Source organism: Coregonus lavaretus, assembly GCF_964263955.1.
Source record: "Coregonus lavaretus genome assembly, chromosome: 17".
In the NCBI taxonomy this organism is placed as follows: domain Eukaryota; kingdom Metazoa; phylum Chordata; class Actinopteri; order Salmoniformes; family Salmonidae; genus Coregonus; species Coregonus lavaretus.
Window position 1 is genome coordinate 20,059,542 of NC_140004.1, and position 21,189 is coordinate 20,080,730.

Here is a 21,189-nt window from a genome sequence, read left to right on the forward strand (position 1 = left end):
AGGAAATCCCTCAGGAGACCATCCACGCCACCTCATCAGGAGCATGCCCAGGCGTTGTAGGGAGGTCATACAGGCACGTGGAGGCCACACACACTACTGAGCCTCATTTTGACTTGTTTTAAGGACATTACATAAAAGTTGGATCAGCCTGTAGTGTGGTTTTCCACTTTAAATTTTGAGGGTGACTCCAAATCCAGACCTCCATGGGTTGATAAATTTGATTTCCATTGATAATTTGTGTGTGATTTTGTTGTCAGCACATTCAACTATGTAAAGAAAAAAGTATTTAATAAGATTATTTCATTCATTCAGATCTAGGATGTGTTATTTTAGTGTTCCCTTTATTTTTTTGAGCAGTGTATGTTTGTATATATGTACAGTTGAAGTTGGAAGTTTACATACACTTAGGTTGAAGTCATTAAAACTCATTTTTCAACCACTCCACAAATTCCTTGTTAACAAACTACAGTTTTGGCAAGTCGGTTAGGACATCTACTTTGTGCATGACAAGTAATTTTTCCAACAATTGTTTACAGACAGATTATTTCACTTATAATTCATTGTATCACAATTCCAGTGAGTCAGAAGTTTACATACACTAAGTTGACTGTGCCTTTCAACAGCTTGGAAAATTCCAGAAAATGTCATGGCTTTAGAAGCTTCTGATAGGCTAATTGACATAAATGGAGTCAATTGGAGGTGTACCTGTGGATGTATTTCAAGGCCTACCTTCAAACTCAGTGCCTCTTTGCTTGACATCATGGGAAAATCAAAAGAAAATCAGCCAAGACCTAAAATGTTTTGCAGACCTCCACAAGTCTGGTTCATCCTTGGGAGCAATTTCCAAATGCCTGAAGGTACCACGTTCATCTGTACAAACAATAGTACGCAAGTATGAACACCATGGGACCATGCAGCCGTCATACCGCTCAGGAAGGAGACGCGTTCTGTCTCCTACAGATGAACGTACTTTGGTGCGAAAAGTGCAAATCAATCCTAGAACAACAGCAAAGGACCTTGTGAAGATGCTGGAGGAAACAGCTACAAAAGTATCTATATCCACAGTAAAACGAGTCCTATATCGACAACCTGAAAGGCCGCTTAGCAAGGAAGAAGCCACTGCTCCAAAACCTCCATAAAAAAGCCAGACTACGGTTTGCAACTGCACATGGGGACAACCATCGTACTTTTTGGAGAAATGTCCTCTGGTCTGATGAAAAGAAAAATATAACTGTTTGGCCATAATGACCATCGTTATGTTTGGAGGAAAAAGGGGGATGCTTGCAAGTCGAAAAACCCCATCCCAACCGTGAAGCACGGGGGTGGCAGCATCATGCTGTGCGGGTGCTTTGCTGCAGGAGGGATTGGTGCACTTCACAAAATAGATAGCATCATGAGGAAGGAAAATTATGTGGATATATTGAAGCAACATCTGAAGACATCAGTCAGGAAGTTAAAGCTTGGTCACAAATGGGTCTTCCAAATGGACAATGACCCCAAGCATACTTCCAAAGTTGTGGCAAAATGGCTTAAGGACAACAAAGTCAAGTATTGGAGTGGCCATCACAAAGCCCTGACCTCAAACCTATAGAAAATGTGTGGGCAGAACTAAAAAAGCGTGTGCGAGCAAGGAGGCCTACAAACCTGACTCAGTTACATCAGCTCTGTCAGGAGGAATGGGCCAAAATTCACCCAACTTATTGTGGAAGGCTACCCAAAATGTTTGACCCAAGTTAAACAGTTTAAAGACAATGCTACCAAATACTAATTGAGTGTAACTTCTGACCCATTGGGAATGTGATGAAATAAATAAAAGCTGAAATAAATCACTCTACTATTATTCTGACATTTCACATCCTTAAAATAAAGTGGTGATCCTAACTGACCTAAGACAGGGAATTTTTACTAAGATTTAATGTCAGGAATTGTGAAAAACTGAGTTTAAATGTATTTGGCTAAGGTGTAAACTTCTGACTTCAACTGTATATACGTATTTCTGCCAAGACGCGCTTTTAAAGGGATAGTGTGAGATTTACCAATGAAGCACTTTTTCTACTTACCCAGAGTCAGATGAACTCATGGATACTATTTGTATGTTTCTGCATGCAGCTTAAAGGAAGTTTCTAACTAGCGTTAGCGCAATTGCTAACTAGCGTTAGTGCAATGACTGGAAGTCTATGGGAACTTTTACTTTTGAAGTGGCTGCCACTGCTAAATGAATATAGGGGAAACACTGGACATGTATGAAAAACTGCTCAATTCCAATATGAAAACAAAATCACTGCAAAATAATAAAACCAAGTAAAAAAAAAAATAATAGAAAAGAGGAACAAACAACCGAAAAATAACAGGCATCATAAATGGTGGTGCTACATTAAATGAAGAGGAAATGCTCTTTCCCCGCACACACCTGGACCTCTGGGCTTTTCAGGACACTTCTCTCTAAACAGTGAAGCATGTGACAAATTAAAATTTGATTTGAGCCTGCTACCACCTTGTATTACTGTAGTTATGGTAGTGTGTGATCATGTGTAAAAAATAAAAAAGGTAAAATGGTATACAAGGAAAGCTTCACACTGCTGAAATAGCAAATCAGCAAGAAGAGGGATAAGGGGGCTTTCCACCTGATCTTAAAGGCCCAATGTAGCGGTTTTTATATCAATATCAAATCATTTCTGGGTAACAATTAAGTACCTTACTGTAACGGATTTGTATAAAAACTATTTCTCAAGCAAGTATTTTGCTAGGACTGTCTGGGAGTGGTCTGAATGGGAGGGGAAAACTAGCTGTTATTGGCAAAGAGGTTTGGAACTCTTTGTTATTGGTCTATTAACCAATTTACCGCATGGTGATGTCACCATGAAAAGCCAAAACTCCCACCCATGCAAACCTGCTGATTAGAAAATCCTGTGTAGATTGCATTTTCAACAAGCAACTATCAGGAAACACTGTTGGACAATATGATATAAAACACAGGAAAATCACTTTTTTGACTGCACTGGGCCTTTAAAAACAGCTTAATCTGGACTAGCACATTGGAGCAATAATTATCTGAATTTATTCCTGTATTAAATCAAAACTACTGTAGTTAGAAGCATTTCAATACAATAAGAATGTCGAAAGCCAGTTCAGCTAAACCCTGGGCCCTTACTACGCAATGGCATTCTGCATTGCAATGCTTAGCCATGTAATGCAATATAAATCTGACAAACATCCCCACCATATATGTGCATTAGTGAGTTATGACGATATGAACAATGGAAATGAACGTTTTGAAATGTGGTCAATGACATCCGTCCAACTGCTGACCCGACAGCCCAGCTAATCTCTAAACAAGCAGAGCACCAAGACCAACACTGCCTTTGATGATTATTTACCAAACAACACTGAAATAGCTAGCTACCAACATCAGTTGTTAAATGGGCTTACACTGACCGATGCAATTCTAATTTGATTCTTGAGTATTAAAAAGCAGTAGCCTAGTTTTTCGCAGAATACATTTATGGTCACCAGTCACCACTGCTCTTCAAGACATCACAAAATGAACACAACTATCACCAAATCACCATTCTACTTGAAACACAAAAAGTGCATCATTACTTTGGATCACAAGCTTCTCTCAAAATACCCTCTCCTCTGTCCATGAAGTGCTTAATTTCTAATGAGGCATCAATGTGCTTTCCAATTTGATCCCCTCATCTCAACAGTCATGTCAGATCAGGAAAGGGCAGAAACAGTGAATGAAAACACATGAGAGCAGAATATGAGTCCTCATGAAATGGAGAGTGAATAAAGAAATGCCATGACAAGATGGCTGATGTTCCTTTGTTCTTACCGTTTGCATATTGTGAGCATATTGATTCCATGCACAGATTCAGGGCAGGACTGCTCCTGCTGTGCCAAGCTAATGAGTGGGACTCTGCACTGGGCATAATCTCCACACAAATAAACAAACCGTTTCACATAAACAGGTTGAGAACAACAAACTAAACGTCATGAGATTGGAAGACACTCCAAATGACTTCACTGTGTATGAGGATCAAATCATTGATCCCATATGGATTAAAATATAGAATAGCATGTACAAAACACTGTGGCCAACTGCATGTGACCTTCAGTGGTGGAAAGAGACAGACAAGAGGAATTTGCTCCTGTGTGTTCTAAAAAGATAACTAGATATTGGCTACAGAGACAGTGGAAATCATATGTCATGTACTATCCTCTATTTTTGTACTCTATCCACTCTCCTCTTTGCGCACGCTCAATGCAAACACACAACATACTTAATATTTCTTATACACATCAATATAGCACCTTCATTCTTTGCCCACATTACATCCTGTCTGACCATGAAACGATGGACAAGGACACGGTCCAGAGTTCATACAATCAGCAAGGAATATTAGTCTAAAGTATCAAGGCTTAGTGTTGAGACTGAGGATGTTCTGCCTAGGGTTTGGCAAATGAAACTGAGACCCTAAAGAAAAACGGTTTGTTTTTAAAACTGAGAACACTTCTATTCCTGTTAGGTTCTTGGATATGAGGTAGAACCCGGTGGAGTTTCATAAAAACTAAAACACTATCTGTTATGAGTATGTAGTTGTATCATGAGGTATTGAACGGATATGTCACACAAAGCTTTGCACTGGCAGAAAAATGATTCCTTGGGAGTAAAGTGACCTCCTTTGGCCACGTGTGCAAAACACGTCAGGTAAAAACATTATATGATACGCATCTTATCAGAGCTTTCACATTATCAATTATTGCAACATGCCTATATTACTCTGTAAATATGTTTTAAAAACATGGTAAAAAAGAGAAAACAAAGGCCTTGTTTACTGAGGGCACCTTATCAATAGCAAGTTGATACCCCTTCCCTTTGAAATCATCTAATTTTTAAAAAGCACCCCTTTCTTCTTCTACATTAAGCAACAGTTGACTTTCACAAAAATGGATGGACAGGCAGAAAACTTGGATGCACAATGTAGGTTCAACATTGGAAGGAGCCGGTTCCAAAACAAATCCTAAACGTTTAAAGAACATATCTTAAAGCTTCCTCAACCAGAGCCAGGGCCTAAAAATCATTTCTGGACGCCTCGGCTTCCTCAGGACTGCACTTTGAGCTCTCCTCCATGTTGTTGGCCGGAGCCTCCTCAGTATACTGTGTCTCAAAGGCCATCCCCTCTGAGGCATCCTCTGGGTCTTTCTGACCAGAGATACCCTCCGTCCTCTCTGGAGAGTCCATATGGTTGGGGCCCTCTGAGGCCCCCAAGTGCTTCTTCCTCAGGTGCTGGTTGAGGGTCCCCTGGAAGGGGAAGCACTTGCCACAGATCTGGCAGTGGAAGGGCTTGTTGTCCGTGTGGCCACGGATGTGGTACTCCAGCTGGTCTTTGCGCGTGTACTTCTTGCCGCAGAACTTGCAGACGAAGGGTGTGATTCCCATGTGCAGGCGCATGTGGCGGTCCAGGCTGCCCTTCTGATTGAAGGACTTGCCGCAGTAGATGCAGATTAGCCTCTCGTTGTAGGGGTACCACTGGCTGCGCAGGCTCCGCTCTCGCACATCGTTCTCAAAACCTGCTTGGCCCAAAACTGCCTCACTGCTGTCCTCTGTGTTTCCTGGTTTGAGCTGACTCAGGATCTCTGCTGGGATGGTCACTGGGGGGCGCTTGGCTCTGGCCCGGCCGCCCCTGAAGCCACTGAGCATGGAGCGGGAGGGGCTGGAGCTGCTGAGGCTCACGAAGCAGGGGGACGACAGGCCTGAGTAAGTGTAGCCGGCCGGCTGGATGACGGGACCGTAGGAGCCAACACTGACAGCCAGCACCTGCTCTCCATCCACCAGCTCTGTGTGGTAGCCATCGTCGCCTGCCGAGGAGCTGTCCGAGTAGCTGGGCCTGTCTGTCTTCTCCAGCTTCACATGCACGTCAGTCACCTGGCCGTCCTTCCCAATCAGCTCCACCTGCTCTGTCTCTCCCTCCATGGCTGCCTCCTGCTCTGACACACCATCACTGCTGCCACGGTCTGACTGGCCCTCCTCCTGGTACCGCGCCCTACCATGGCCTTTCCCTGCTGCCAGCTCAGAGCGGGCCTCTATGCTGTGCCTGGAGTAGTACGGGGGGGAGATCTGTGTGGGGTTGATGAAGAGGCTGCTGTCTTTGACACCGTTACGGCTGGCCTGGGAGCCCTCCTTTTCTGGGCTGGTGGCGCTGGAGGGGATGCTGATCTTGGAGTGGATGCCCTCCAGGATCTGGGTGCACTTGTCGATGATGGCCTGCATCTGCAGGAAGCTTGCTGCTGTGAGGAAGCTGACGACATCCTTAAGCTGCAGGGACATGCGGCCAGTGTAGCAGAAGGCCAGCAGCTGCTCAAACACCTCAGGGTTCTTGATGACGGAGATGGACAAGCCACTCATGGTGCCCAGGGCCGAGTGGTCGCGGAAGTACGGCGAGCTGGCCGCCAGCACGGCCTTGTGGGCACGGAACGGCTGGCCCTGGATGTGAACGATGATGTCACATAGCTTCCCCTGCAGTCGCAACTCATTGAGCTGGTTGAGGACGGTGTTGCTAAACTCCGGCACGTCAAACTCTATGTAGGCACTGCCGTCGTCCATCTCTTAGATAGGTCTCTCCAGTTTGTAGACTGCCTGTGGCAGAAACAGAGAAAATAAAATAAGAATTAGAACACCAGTCATGCAGTCATCCACTGAATCAGTACCTAGTGTTTTCAAGTTTAATTTTCACATACAAAATATATGTTCATTGACAGTTAAAGGTGAGGTTAATTCTATTTTACAAGTACAATCTTGATGTGCCACAACAGCCAAATCGAAACAAGCATGCTATATGAGCAAACTTTAGCCATCTGTGCCAGAAATATGCCAACACTAAGCAACCTAGACTACAGAATTTCACATTCACACTCTCCTGAGAAAAAAACGGTACGCTTTCGACATGGTTAATACAAGTTACCCTCTCATTCTTTAGCAGCAAAAGCATAAAAGGACGTCCATTTGTTTTTATGAAAAAAACCAGTAGTGTACACTTCCCTGGTACTTCATCAAATGAACTTTCTGGACAAAAATAATCGAGTGCATTTGACCTATTGCTGCAATAAGCATTGAGAGTTGTAGCCCAGTTAAGGGTTGACCTTACTGACTCTCTTAAAATAACAATCTGGACTTTAAATAAGATCCAGCAGCTGGGCAATTTCACAGTAATTTAGCAAAGGAATGACTGTAGGGATAACGGCAGCCTCATCCAAGTTTGGAGATGGTGTGCAAGAGCATACTTATTTCCATCCATTTCAGGATTTTATTGTTGGGCGTGCATAAGATCAAAACACAAAAGCACTCAGAAAACAAGTAACCTGCACCACAGCAAAACAACTAACCTGCACCACAGCAAAACAACTAGCAACCAAAAACTAAACAAAAATACAAGCTGATGTTTAATCTGAGTGAAAATCCTCACTGCACTAACATAGCAGGCCCTTGAACCTTGAGCGGTGAGAACAGATAGGCTACCATGCTACAGCACTGTCTGATGCAATTTGAAATGAATCATCAAATTACTGAATTATTCAGTAGGAATATGACAAGAACAGTAGTCCTCCATTTGAAGTAGAACGTGTTCTAAAAGCGTTTCTACATTTTGATTACACTTTCTTTTTAAAATCTGTTTTGGCAAAGAAAGTGGTAGCCGAACCAGCCTAGCTGTAAATGTCAGCAAATCACTTGGTCACACCCAGAGCGGGAATGAACACTGTTTCATTATGATGTGGCAAGTGAGACTTTGCTTCTTGAAAATCCTATATCTTGAAAACTTGACGTGCAAATCATTTACATTTACATCATTTAGCAGACGCTCTTATCCAGAGCGACTTACAAATTGGTGCATTCACCTTATTTGGTGCGTTCACCTTATGATAGCCAGTGGGACAACCACTTCACATTTTTTTATTTTTTTATTATTTAAAATCATGTTGAGACTGTGGACTAATTAAAAAAAATACAAAAAGATAAACTATCTCCAAAGGAAAAATCCACTCAAGGGAAAAATTATGTGGCAGACACCATCAGAATGAACTAGCACAATCACCCCAAGCTCACAGAACGGGACCGCCGAGTGCTGAAGACCGTAGCGCGTAAAAATAGTCTGTCCTCGGTTGCAACACTCATTACCGAGTTCCAAACTGCCTCTGGAAGCAACGTCAGCACAAGAACTGTTCGTCGGGAGCTTCATGAAATGGGTTTCCATGGCCGAGCAGCCGTACACATGCCTCAAATCACCATGCGCAATTCCAAGCGACGGCCGGAGTGGTGTAAAGCTCGCCGCCATTGGACTCGGGAGCAGTGAAAACGCGTTCTCTGGAGTATTGAATCACGTTTCACCATCTGGCAGTCCAAAAGGACAGATCTGGGTTTGGTGGATGCCAGGAGAATGCTACCTGTCCGAATGCATAGTGCCAACTGTAAAGTTTGGTGGAGGAGGAAATATGGTCTGGGGCTGTTTCTCATGGTTCGGGCAAGGCCCCTTAGTACAGCATACAATGATATTCAAGACGATTCTATGCTTCCAACTTTGTGGCAACTGTTTGGGGAAGGCCCTTTCTTGTTTCAGCATGACAATGCCCCCGTGCACAAAGCGTGGTCCATTCAGAAATGGTTTGTCGAGATCGGTGTGGAAGAACTTGACTGGCCTGCACAGAGCCCTGACCTCAACCCCACCGAACACCTTTTGGATTCATTGGAACGCCAACTGCGAGCCAGGCCTAAACGCCCAACATCAGTGCCCGACCTCAATAATGCTTGTGGCTGAATGGAAGCAAGTCCCCGCAGCAATGTTCCAACATCTAGTGGAAAGCCTTCCCAGAAGGGTGAAGGCTGTTATAGAAGCAAAGGGGGGGGGGGGGGGACCAACTCCATATTAATGCCCATTATTTTTTTATGAGATGTTCAACGAGCACGTGTCCACATACTTTTGGTAATGTAGTGTATGAGGCGCAAATGTATCCCGTTTTAGCAACTAGGCCTGAGCTATTTTACAAAAACGTCTGTCTCAGTCCGTTCTCCAGTTCTGCCCTCTTCTCCCCCCACTCCATCGGCCTCCCTCTCCCATCTCTCCACCACCCTGCCTGCCTCTCCCTGGCAATTCAGCATGATCTTCAGCGCATTGAGTGTCAGCAGTTTGAGAACGTAAACACTTTCTCCGATTGCCTAGGCTTGCCAAGACACCTGTGTCACTACCCATATGTTCTCATCCTGGTTGGCACAGGAGACTGAGGGAAAAAGCAAGACAGAAAGAGAAAGGGAAAATGGAGGTGCAGTCTTACAGTATTTTCCCTCTGCCATCATGACGCTTTCAAATATAGCATGCATATTAAACGTGTCAGTGGCCTGTCCCACTCCCAACACCATGTATTGCAAACTGAACTGAGAGCCAAGTTGAAGGGCAGCCAAAGAATGTAGCCTATGCTCATGCTCAGTGGCTGAGCTGAACCCAAAGGGGTGAGGGTCATAGAAGCAAGGCTCAAAATGGACTGGATTGGAAACACAAACACTCACTTTAGTTTAGCAGTAGGGATGGGGTTTTTAAATAATTTCACTAGTGTGAGATGTGACTGAGCCGAGCAGACGAAGGGAGAGAGGGATTAAGTAAATGTTAGCCAAGGCAACTTGGCTACAGCCAAGACGAGCTAAATTGTTGCTGCCACAATGTTATTTATCATCCCATATAACAGGGCCTGTCTTGACTAGAGTAGAGAAGCCAGCTACGCCATTCGGATAAAACGAGCAACCAACACAATGAGCCTCTGATATTTTGATTGGTCAACATAAACAACAAGCTACACATGTGAAGCCTACCGGTCTGCTGCCGGTCTTTTAATGGGGCGCAGGTCATAAAAACGACATTGAAAAGTTTGTTTTATTAAATCCATGGTATATCCTTGTAGTGTGTAACAATGTCACATGGATATTTTGAATTACATTTAGAAAAATGCCTTTTCAATCTTAATAGGCCCCTTTTTCTTTAGCAAAAAATTAATACCCACAAATATTCTAAATACTAATGTCCGTTTGGATATTCTAATATTTGAATAACCATACGCATCCCTATTTAGCAGGTTTGATTAAGCCCAAAATTAAAGATCAAAATCTTAAGCTTAAAGTGAAATCAACTTTGACCAGCGTAACACCCCTTTTCTAGTCATATTGCTTTGTCTGAGTACAGGAGAAACTGAGGTACCAGGAAGTGACCTGACACCAGCCAAGTGGAACTCTGGTGTTTCATCTGCTGTAGGTAGGCCTATGACTAGTCGGAATGTGGGCCTGTGACTGAACAAAAGACTGCACTTCAAAGACAACATACAAAACTGGCTCATCACTCAATTTAAAAAAGCATGTTGTAAAAACAGGAATGTCAGCACTGGCAAACAACAAGCAATTAATGTTTACTTCAAGATAAGCAGTGTTTTGCCTATTTTGCAAAACAGCATGCAGCCCGAACCAAGCCAAAATTGCAAAACAAGCAAGACATGGCAGTGCAATATGAAATGGGCGGGAGTGGGAGACTTCTGAGAAAAATGGATCTTGTGAAATTGGAGGGGGAGAACGTGGGGGGATTAGCTTATTTGCCCTGGTGTGAGCAGAAAAACATGCAAGCACACTGATGTATTTTGAATTTGAGCACTGGAAATAACAAGGAATTAATACATTTAGCATTGACCCACAGGAAATTGGGATTCTGGGTTGATTAAGATATCAGAAAGAGTTCCATCATCCATTAGCCTATAATCTAATTCCTATCATCCATGCACTGGAAGACAACGCAATCCTTTCGCTACTAGCCTAATCAAAATGTGACCAACACCATGAAAATAATACATTCGGGATGTCACTGCCGGCATCATCCCGTTGACAGGTCATCACTAACCTATTTTTTACTGTCAATTACTGACATGGGCTGCTATTTCCGCCATTCAATAATTTCTGTTCTGGCCAGTCCCTTTGGGTAAAGAACATTTCAATGACCAGAGAAACTGATAACCAAGCTGCCGTGGAGTGACTGCAGCACAATTACAAGAAGTACAGGCCTAATTAACAAAATGGCTATTACAAAATTAGCAAGGGAAATCAGGCTTTGCATATTTGCTGAGCATAGCCTAATCAGAACAGATAAAAATACTTCCCCGGTGCTTGTAAGTCATTGGGCAGAGAAGTCAAATTAGTCTATTTTATACTCAGCCAAACTGAGTGCTGAGCTGAGTAAATCACTATGCTAACTACTGGTAATAACCATAACTTCCTTCAGCTGTTTTTTTGCTACTGTGGGTAGCGTTAGTCGGCTGTACCTGCGCCAAACCCCGGTATTTTTCATCCTATAGCTCATTCTCCATCTTTTTCAATAGTGAGCCAACATGCTTGCAGCGCTTCTTTTCCTGACTGATCAAAAATTGTTTTCTCATGCTCTCTCGTCTCTCTGCAGCAGACATATAGTGAGCCATATCTTAATATCGAATCACAATAGATAATCGTATCGACACCTAAGTATCATCATAATTTCATATTGTGAGGTCCCTGGCAATTCCCAGCCCTACTGCTCTGTCAAAACTAGGCTTAGGCGTTATCCAGATTTTCATACCGTCCTTGTGACATCCCGGGATATACGGTATTAACAACCCTGCCTATTTTATACAGCCTCTGACAAACTATTTGCAGGACAGACATCCCAGCTCATAGTTATTTACATTTTAGTCATTTAGCAGAGGCTCTTATCCAGAGTGACTTAAAAAGTAGTGAGTGCATACATTTTCATACTTTTTATTCCCATACCGGTCCCCCGTGTGAATCGAACCCACAACCCTGGCATTGCTATCGCCATGCTCTACCAACGGTAGTAAATGAGAGAACATAGACAGGCGGTAAGCGTCAACGGCGTCATGCGCTTCAAATTAGAAAGCAAGTCTTTTACTCCCGTCTACACGAAGCAATGCTGGTAAAGTGAGTGGGTACATTGCCAGAAAATAGACTGTTTGTGCATCGTTAAGTCTGGAATAGTGACATGTACAGTGGGGGAAAAAAGTGTTTAGTCAGCCACCAATTGTGCAAGTTCTCCCCCTTAAAAAGATGAGAGGCCTGTAATTTTCATCATAGGTACACGTCAACTATGACAGACAAACTGAGAAAAAAACATCCAGAAAATCACATTGTACGATTTTTAATGAATTTATTTGCAAATTATGGTGGAAAATAAGTATTTGGTCACCTAAGAATGCTGAGTTGCATCCAAAGAACACCATACCTACTGTGAAGCATGGGGGTGGAAACATCATGCTTTGGGGCTGTTTTTCTGCAAAGGGACCAGGACGACTGATCCGTGTAAAGGAAAGAATGAATGGGGCCATGTTTCGTGAGATTTTGAGTGAAAACCTCCTTCCATCAGCAAGGGCATTGAAGATGAAACGTGGCTGGGTCTTTCAGCATGACAATGATCCCAAACACACCGCCCGGGCAACGAAGGAGTGGCTTCGTAAGAAGCATTTCAAGGTCCTGGAGTGGCCTAGCCAGTCTCCAGATCTCAACCCCATAGAAAATCTTTGGAGGGAGTTGAAAGTCCGTGTTGCCCAGCGACAGACCCAAAACATCACTGCTCTAGAGGAGATCTGCATGGAGGAATGGGCCAAAATACCAGCAACAGTGTGTGAAAACCTTGTGAAGACTTACAGAAAACGTTTGACCTGTGTCATTGTTATATACCCTTTGTTGGCAAAGTATTGAGAAACTTTTGTTATTGACCAAATACTTATTTTCCACCATAATTTGCAAATAAATTCATAAAAAATCCTACAATGTGATTTTCTGGAAAAAATTTCCTCATTTTGTCTGTCATAGTTGACGTGTACCTATGATGAAAATTACAGGCCTCTCATCTTTTTAAGTGGGAGAACTTGCACAATTGGTGGCTGACTAAATACTTTTTTTCCCCACTGTATGGTTAAAAAGTGTCTATTTAGTGTTGATAAGTTTAGCTGCCTGTGCCAATAATACATATTTGAAAACAACTTTATGCCAACCTTTGTTGATTTCGAGCACAGGCATATAGGCTAGCCAAGCTGCGGCTGGGAAACCTGAGAAACTCCTTTCAAGAGAGAATACTGTTATGTAGAAAGAACGAAACTACATAAGAGACTAGACAAATTCTTTATAAACTGCTAGGGTGTATTAGCTACAATTCTCCTCATGTTCATGAGCCAACATAACACGAGGCAGGTACGGTGGCTCCCGTAAGGTGTGTCAAAAGGAACACACAACAATAATTCACAAGGGCTACATTTTTTTAGTCATTTTTTAGCAGACGCTCTTATCCAGAGCGACTTACAGTTAGTGAATACATATATATATATTTTTCATACTGGCCCCCCGTGGGAATCGAACCCACAACCCTGGCGTTGCAAATGCCATGCTCTATCAACTGAGCTACATCCCTGCCAGCCATTCCCTCCCCTACCCTGGACGACGCTGGGCCAATTGTGCACCGCCCCATGGGTCTCCCGGTCGCGGCCGGCTGCGACAGAGCCTGGATTCGAACCAGGATCTCTAGTGGCACAGCTAGCACTGCGATGCAGTGCCTTAGACCACTGCGCCACTCAGGAGACATACAGTTAGTGAGTGCATACATTTTTCATACTGGCCCCCCGTGGGAAACGAACCCACATCCCTGGCATTGCAAGCGCCATGCTCTACCAACTGAGCTACAGGAGGCTCAGTTGTACATAGCAAACATAACAAATACAACTGCTTATTATGGATTCTCAAGACAAATAAGTTGATATACGCTACGCAGTGTATGTGGTCCTCTGTAGCTCAATTAGTAAAGCATGGCGCTTGTAACGCCAGGGTAGTGGGTTCGATCCCCGGGACCACCCATACGTAAAAATGTATGCACACATGACTAAGTCGCTTTGGATAAAAGCGTCTGCTAAATGGCATATTGTTATTATATTATTATGTAAATTGACGCTCTACGCTCGCACGCAGGTTTTGACGCCATTGACGGTGTCTCTGTGTGGTTTGGGCTTTACGAACAGCTGACTGAAGATGGGACCGCCAGGCATTCCTGTGGTTGAGTCCGTTTCTGCTCTTACGGACTCATGAAACGTTGTAATGTAGAATGTTCTTCAAATGACGTTAACTGATGTGGCTCATGCAATGGAATTTATTTTTGTCATGTATATTGAGTTGAATCAAATCACAGCACATATTTTACTTCCTGCTTTGCTCCTATGGGTACACTCCCAATGGCCGCCAGTCCACCCATTATGCCATCATTGACTTGAATGGGGATGCCCCCCCCTTCTACTCATTCTATGTCTATGGCAGCTAGGGCTGACCCCATTTAGTCGACTGGTCGATTGTTTGGTCAATAGGCTGTTGGTTGACCAATCTTTTTTTGTTGAGCAGTTGCAAAAAAACTATTTTTTTCTTGATTGATGCCTTTCTCAGCGGACTAATCCATTGCGGAGGCCGCGGGGATGGCACACCAGTATCACCACTAGTACATTTACCCTTAATTCCCATCATTTATCAACTACAATGTTTGGTTACCATAATTTCTGTTAATGGATTCCATATATTATTACAGTTCTCATTAACGGAGTGGACACGTTGTTTGCACAGTGCACAACCTAGGCTACACTTGTGAGAAACAAGTTTTGGTTTATTTCATTCCATTTACGAGTTCTCAATTTATTAATTGTGTTTCGTTTGGAGTGCTCCTGTCAATGTTGAGTGAGGATGCGCACCTGATTACACATAGAAGTAGGCCTAGGCTACCTGGCCTGCACGCAAATGTAGGCTTATAAATGTGCCCATTTGGGGATCTGATAGTATTCCTGATTTTCTTAACTCACCACCACAAATGAGCTGTGGAGCTTCAAAGTAATTATTTCTTCACCTCAAACAACAAGTAAACAAAGTCTGTTTTTACATCCATTGAGAATGACAATAGTAACCCATTTGAAAAATCTTTCCAGCTCTCTCCCTTTCGATAACCACTCGGTGTGAAAGGGGAAAAAAACTGTCATGCTCTGATCCTGTGGAAACGTCATAAAATAGGCCTACCTGATTACTTCTTATCCCTTGCACAAATACAGCTGTGTCTGTCAGGAGCCCACTGGCGCAGGAAACTGAGGATCCAGAATATTTTATACAATGTTGCAAGTTTGTTAGAGCAAGCTTAGGCCTGGACCAAGTTGATACTCAAAATAATGTTTCAAGTTCCTTGCAGAGAGGCCATGCGTAGGCAATGTGAGTTATTTTTAATCCGAATATTTTACCTGCAGGCTGCAATTATAATTTTTTAAAGCTATTTTTACATAGTTGGCAATGGCAATCGAAGTTACTTTTAGATTTGTATAATTTTCATTTAGATTTAGATATAATTTGTATTAAATCACATGACAATGATTTTGAGATACGAAGAAACCGTTCCACAAATATGTGCATATGAAAATCATAACTGGCACGCAGATTGGTAAAAACTTTGGCATTACAAATGGAAAAAAGTTGCCTACCCCTGGAGTAGCCTATTACCGGCAACTCCGGGAGCATAATGGCAGAATTTGCAAAGGCCAGCAGCAGCGGGAGGTGGTGGTTGGGGAACAGTTTTTTCTTCTTCTGGTTAGGCTATCTTGATCTCTGGCTCCCTCAAGTCATTTGTGTGTCTTAATTATTTAATCACACAGTGTGCTTAAAGCATCAGACAAGCTCAGTAACCTACATATAGTTGATTTTATTAAAACATAGGGTGAGTCTACAGTGGGGGAAAAAAGTATTTAGTCAGCCACCAATTGTGCAAGTTCTCCCACTTAAAAAGATGAGGCCTGTAATTTTCATCATAGGTACACGTCAACTATAACAGACAAAATGAGGGAAAAAAATCCAGAAAATCACATCGTAGGATTTTTAATGAATTTATTTGCAAATTATGGTGGAAAATAAGTATTTGTTCAATAACAAAAGTTTCTCAATACTTTGTTATATACCCTTTGTTGGCAATGACACAGGTCAAACGTTTTCTGTAAGTCTTCACAAGGTTTTCACACACTGTTGCTGGTATTTTGGCCCATTCCTCCATGCAGATCTCCTCTAGAGCAGTGATGTTTTGGGTCTGTCGCTGGGCAACACGGACTTTCAACTCCCTCCAAAGATTTTCTATGGGGTTGAGATCTGGAGACTGGCTAGGCCACTCCAGGACCTTGAAATGCTTCTTACGAAGCCACTCCTTCGTTGCCCGGGCGGTGTGTTTGGGATCATTGTCATGCTGAAAGACCCAGCCACGTTTCATCTTCAATGCCCTTGCTGATGGAAGGAGGTTTTCACTCAAAATCTCACGATACATGGCCCCATTCATTCTTTCCTTTACACGGATCAGTCGTCCTGGTCCCTTTGCAGAAAAACAGCCCCAAAGCATGATGTTTCCACCCCCATGCTTCACAGTAGGTATGGTGTTCTTTGGATGCAACTCAGCATTCTTTGTCCTCCAAACACAACGAGTTGAGTTTTTACCAAAAAGTTCTATTTTGGTTTCATCTGACCATATGACATTCTCCCAATCCTCTTCTGGATCATCCAAATGCACTCTAGCAAACTTCAGACGGGCCTGGACATGTAATGGCTTAAGCAGGGGGACACGTGTGGCACTGCAGGATTTGAGTCCCTGGCGGCGTAGTGTGTTACTGATGGAAGGCTTTGTTACTTTGGTCCCAGCTCTCTGCAGGTCATTCAATAGGTCCCCCCGTGTGGTTCTGAGATTTTTGCTCACCGTTCTTGTGATCATTTTGACCCCACGGGGTGAGATCTTGCATGGAGCCCCAGATCGAGGGAGATTATCAGTGGTCTTGTATGTCTGTATGTCTTTTTTTTCCTCAATTTGTCTGTCATAGTTGACGTGTACCTATGATGAAAATTACAGGCCTCTCTCATCTTTTTAAGTGGGAGAACTTGCACAATTGGTGGCTGACTAAATACTTTTTTCCCCCACTGTATATATAGAAAAACACGTTAAAAAATGTTGACCAGTCTATGGTTGAAAGAACAGACGACCCTTGGTCGAAAATGGCTTCAAAGGGAAACCCTCTGCTGGTGATTGGTGGAATGTACAATCCTAAAGGAGGGCTGTGATTGGTTAGTGACCTATAATGTAAATTTAAAATGTATAAAATGTGTCATATCTTTAAAAAAGTACCAGAGAGTCCACTCTGGAAATGTGACGTGTTTTATATTGTCAAACAAGGTCTACAAATAAGCACAATAAATAAAAGGGTACTTTTGAAGTATATTTATGTAAAATACATTAATGTGAAAAATTGTGTTTCAGAATCTACTCCATATTTTAGAGCACTCTATAAGGAGTATAAGGACACCCAAGATGACCATCATGTACGGTTCTCAGACCATAAGGTCTTACAGGAGGCATGTATAGGCCTAGGTCCAGAAATTGCCTAAAATTGCCACTTTCATCATGATTTTATCAACAACAAAAAATATACAAATGTAAAAAGTATCCCAAACATCCTTGCTCCCAATGCAGTTTATACATTCAATAGCCCGTTTATTCAGTACACCCATCTAGTACCGGGTCGGACCCCATGAAGGGATGCACCTGGTCAGCAACAATGTTCAGATACGCTGTGGCGTTCAAACATTTCTCAATTGGTATCAAGGGACCTAACGTGTGCCAGGAAAACATTCCCCACACCATTACACCACCAGCCTGCACTGTTGACACCAGGCAGGATGGGGCCATGGAATCATGTTGCTTACGGCAAATCCTGACTCTGCCATCAGCATGACTCTGCCATCAGCATGACTCTGCCATCAGCATGACTCTGCCATCAGCATGACTCTGCCATCAGCATGACTCTGCCATCAGCATGACTCTGCCATCAGCATGACTCTGCCATCAGCATGACTCTGCCATCAGCATGACTCTGCCATCAGCATGACTCTGCCATCAGCATGACTCTGCCATCAGCATGACTCTGCCATCAGCATGACTCTGCCATCAGCATGACTCTGCCATCAGCATGACTCTGCCATCAGCATGACTCTGCCATCAGCATGACTCTGCCATCAGCATGACTCTGCCATCAGCATGACTCTGCCATCAGCATGACTCTGCCATCAGCATGACTCTGCCATCAGCATGACTCTGCCATCAGCATGACTCTGCCATCAGCATGACTCTGCCATCAGCATGACTCTGCCATCAGCATGACTCTGCCATCAGCATGACTCTGCCATCAGCATGACTCTGCCATCAGCATGACTCTGCCATCAGCATGACTCTGCCATCAGCATGACTCTGCCATCAGCATGACTCTGCCATCAGCATGACTCTGCCATCAGCATGACGCAACAGGAATCGTGAGTCGTCAGACCAGGCAATGTTTTTCCACTCAATTGTCCAGTGTTGATGATCGTGTGCCCACTGGAGCCGCTTCCTTGTTGTTTTTAGTTCATAGAGTGGAACCCGGTGTGGTCATCTGTTACAATAGCCCATCCGTGACAAGGACCAGTGAGTTGTGTTCCAAAATGCTGTTCTGCGCCGTTATTTGCCTGTTTGTGGCCCGCCTGTTAGCTTGCACAATTCTTGCCATTCTCCTTCGACCATATCAACAAAGGGTTTTTGCCCACAGGACTGCCGCTGACTGGGTGTTTTATCGCACCTTTCTCGGTAAACCCTAGATACTGTTGTGCATAAAAAGCCCAGGGGCTAGGGCAGGAGTATTCAAATCTCACCCTACGAGGACCGGAGTACTACAGGTTCTGTTCTTCCTGATAATGAATTGCACACACCTGGTGTAATCAGTCCCTGATTACAGGGGAAGAATGAAAAAATACTGGCTTTGAGGTCCAGATTTGAATTTCAGGGGGCTTGGGTGTGTTTCTGTCTTCCCTTTCATTTGAAAAACAACTGTTACATTGCACTTCCCTTTATGTTTGTGGTATTGCTCGACCAAGTCATTAATTAACACAGTATGCATTACCTAGTGAAAGGTACACCAAAAAATTGTACTGTCTATCAAGTTAATGTAACAAAGATTTGGAATACCCTGGAATTCAAGGACACCTGGATGACCCTGGATAGCACTGCACTTTGTACTGCTGTGTCCTTAGATAACTAGTGTTTACAACATACAACCAGACTACCAGTAGTTTTATCTGGCCTTTTATCAAAGCCAGATGCTCCACATAGAGATGACTACCGAAAAAAAACACATACCTATCATTTATGTGTAATCCAATAACATTAAACTACATTTTATATATTTCAGTTTAAAGGTTTGTTTTCAATCAATGCAGCTAATTCGCATGTTATTTAGCTACATGCCTATCAATTGACTGAATACAGGAGACGAGGTAGCTAGTCCCAAACTAAAGGCAACTTTACTTACAAATTGCAACAATAGCTAACTAGATAACTAGCTAGCTACTATAGTTACTTGTTTTACAGCGGTTTCCCACAAATGTCAACCAACTAAAGCGACCGTTCCATTTCCACAACACGAGCATTTTTATGGCGCCGCTTTGGGTTCCTGCAAAATTAAATGGAACATTGTTTTAGCCTAACGTTACCTACACGAACTAGCTAGGCTATTCGTTTTCTTGATACACTGTCTGTCTGACAAGATAATCATGTTGAGAAAGTTATATTTGACTTTTCTTCTAGTGGGGGCTAACAAGGCAGACAAAAGTTGTAGCTAACGTTACTTACTATAACTTCTGTACTACTGTATAACGTTACTGTGTATGTCTCTAGAGACAAGCTTGCTGCCGCCCGATCTGACATTAGCTACTTAGCCTGCAACAAATTCTGACAGTCTAGTTAGCTAGCTAGGTAGCTACATCAAACGGCATAAAACACAAGGCTGACAGTTAAGGCTAGCAAAATAAGTTACTATTGGTTAGCGAACTAGCTAGCTAATTTACGTTATTTGACTAACGTTAGCAAGAATGCTAGCTAGGTAGGTGATGCAGAACAAATAAAACAGTGCGGGCTGCGCAGAGATCATGGCTGTTAACGGATATCGAAGATGACTAGCTAGCTTAGATAACTTGGAAGCCTTGTTTTACAGGCAAATTCCCCGAAAATTAGCTAGGCGTGTGCGCTAGCTAGCTAATGTTACCGTTGGACAGCAACCTAGCGCGAGCCGCTAGCGGGCAACCTTTTCAGAAAATGACACAAGCAGCAACAACGTTTTGATGATGAGATTATCTTCGATTTGTGTCCAAATCAATGCTGAAGTCTGTCGAACTCACCTTTTCCCGATCAAACGTCGCCCATTCCCCCCAGTAGCTCGCTTTCACTAGAGCCAGGCCTCCCCCTACTCCAGCTGTGTCAGTCACTGCAAATAAAATAAAACCGGAAGTGTAGCTATACGTTTCTGTACGGAGCTGCTGGGTCTACTACTTTTGCACCATATAGGGTTTGCACAAAAATACCATTTTTGATTTACAATTTTTCCACCCAGTATCATATCAGATCTTTTCACATCAAGCTATTTCTGCGTGCTGATCTGATTGGTCAAAATACTAATTAGTGAAAAAATATTTTTCTCTCTGATCCATGGCAGCATGAAATTTATTATAAAATTGCAAAGTTTTCTCTCTGCTCTTTGGATAAATGTGTAGAATTGCAGAAAACTTGCTTTAAAACTGCAACATTTGCTCTACTGCCCATGGCAAAATGTTTAGATCTGCAGGAAATGAACTTTAAAACTAAAAAAAATGTCTCCACTGTCAAGAGGGGGGCCACAAAAATGCTTTGCCAGGAGGTGGGGAGCCCCCCAACCATATCTCGTTTATGGCCCCCAAAAGGCTAGAGACCACTCTGCTAGATTGACAACCAACATAAACCAAATATGCCTACACAGCCTACCTCATCAAAACATCTGCTATGCTAGATCAGCAGGGCGCAACTTTGGTTTAAGAAGTGGGGGGGATATAATTATATTTTAATTTTTTATCCATTTTGACATTTAGCAGACACTCTTATCCAGAGCGACTTACTGTTAGTGAGTGCATACATTTTCATACTGGCCTCCCGTGGGAAACGAACCCACAACCCTGGCGTTGCAAGCTCCATGCTCTACCAACTGAGCTACAGGTCGGATAAACACTCCAAACAGCCT

At 43.1% G+C, this 21,189-nt stretch overlaps 1 protein-coding gene across 1 annotated transcript; it reads right to left on the minus strand.

The window, feature by feature from the left end:
- Positions 1-297: 297 nt before the first annotated feature.
- On the minus strand, positions 298-20,406 carry LOC311144882 (zinc finger and BTB domain-containing protein 34-like). Its single transcript, XM_084181050.1, has 2 exons — positions 20,318-20,406; positions 298-6,640 (listed from the first exon to the last, which is right to left on the minus strand). The coding sequence occupies exon 2, from the start codon at positions 6,605-6,607 to the stop codon at positions 5,075-5,077; it is 1,533 nt and encodes a 510-aa protein (XP_084037176.1). The 5' UTR covers positions 6,608-6,640; positions 20,318-20,406; the 3' UTR covers positions 298-5,074.
- Positions 20,407-21,189: the final 783 nt, after the last annotated feature.

Coding starts and splice junctions, on each gene's coding strand:
- LOC311144882 (XM_084181050.1), bottom strand. CDS start 6,607: ATGGACGACGGCAGTGCCTACATAGAGTTTGACGTGCCGGAGTTTAGC.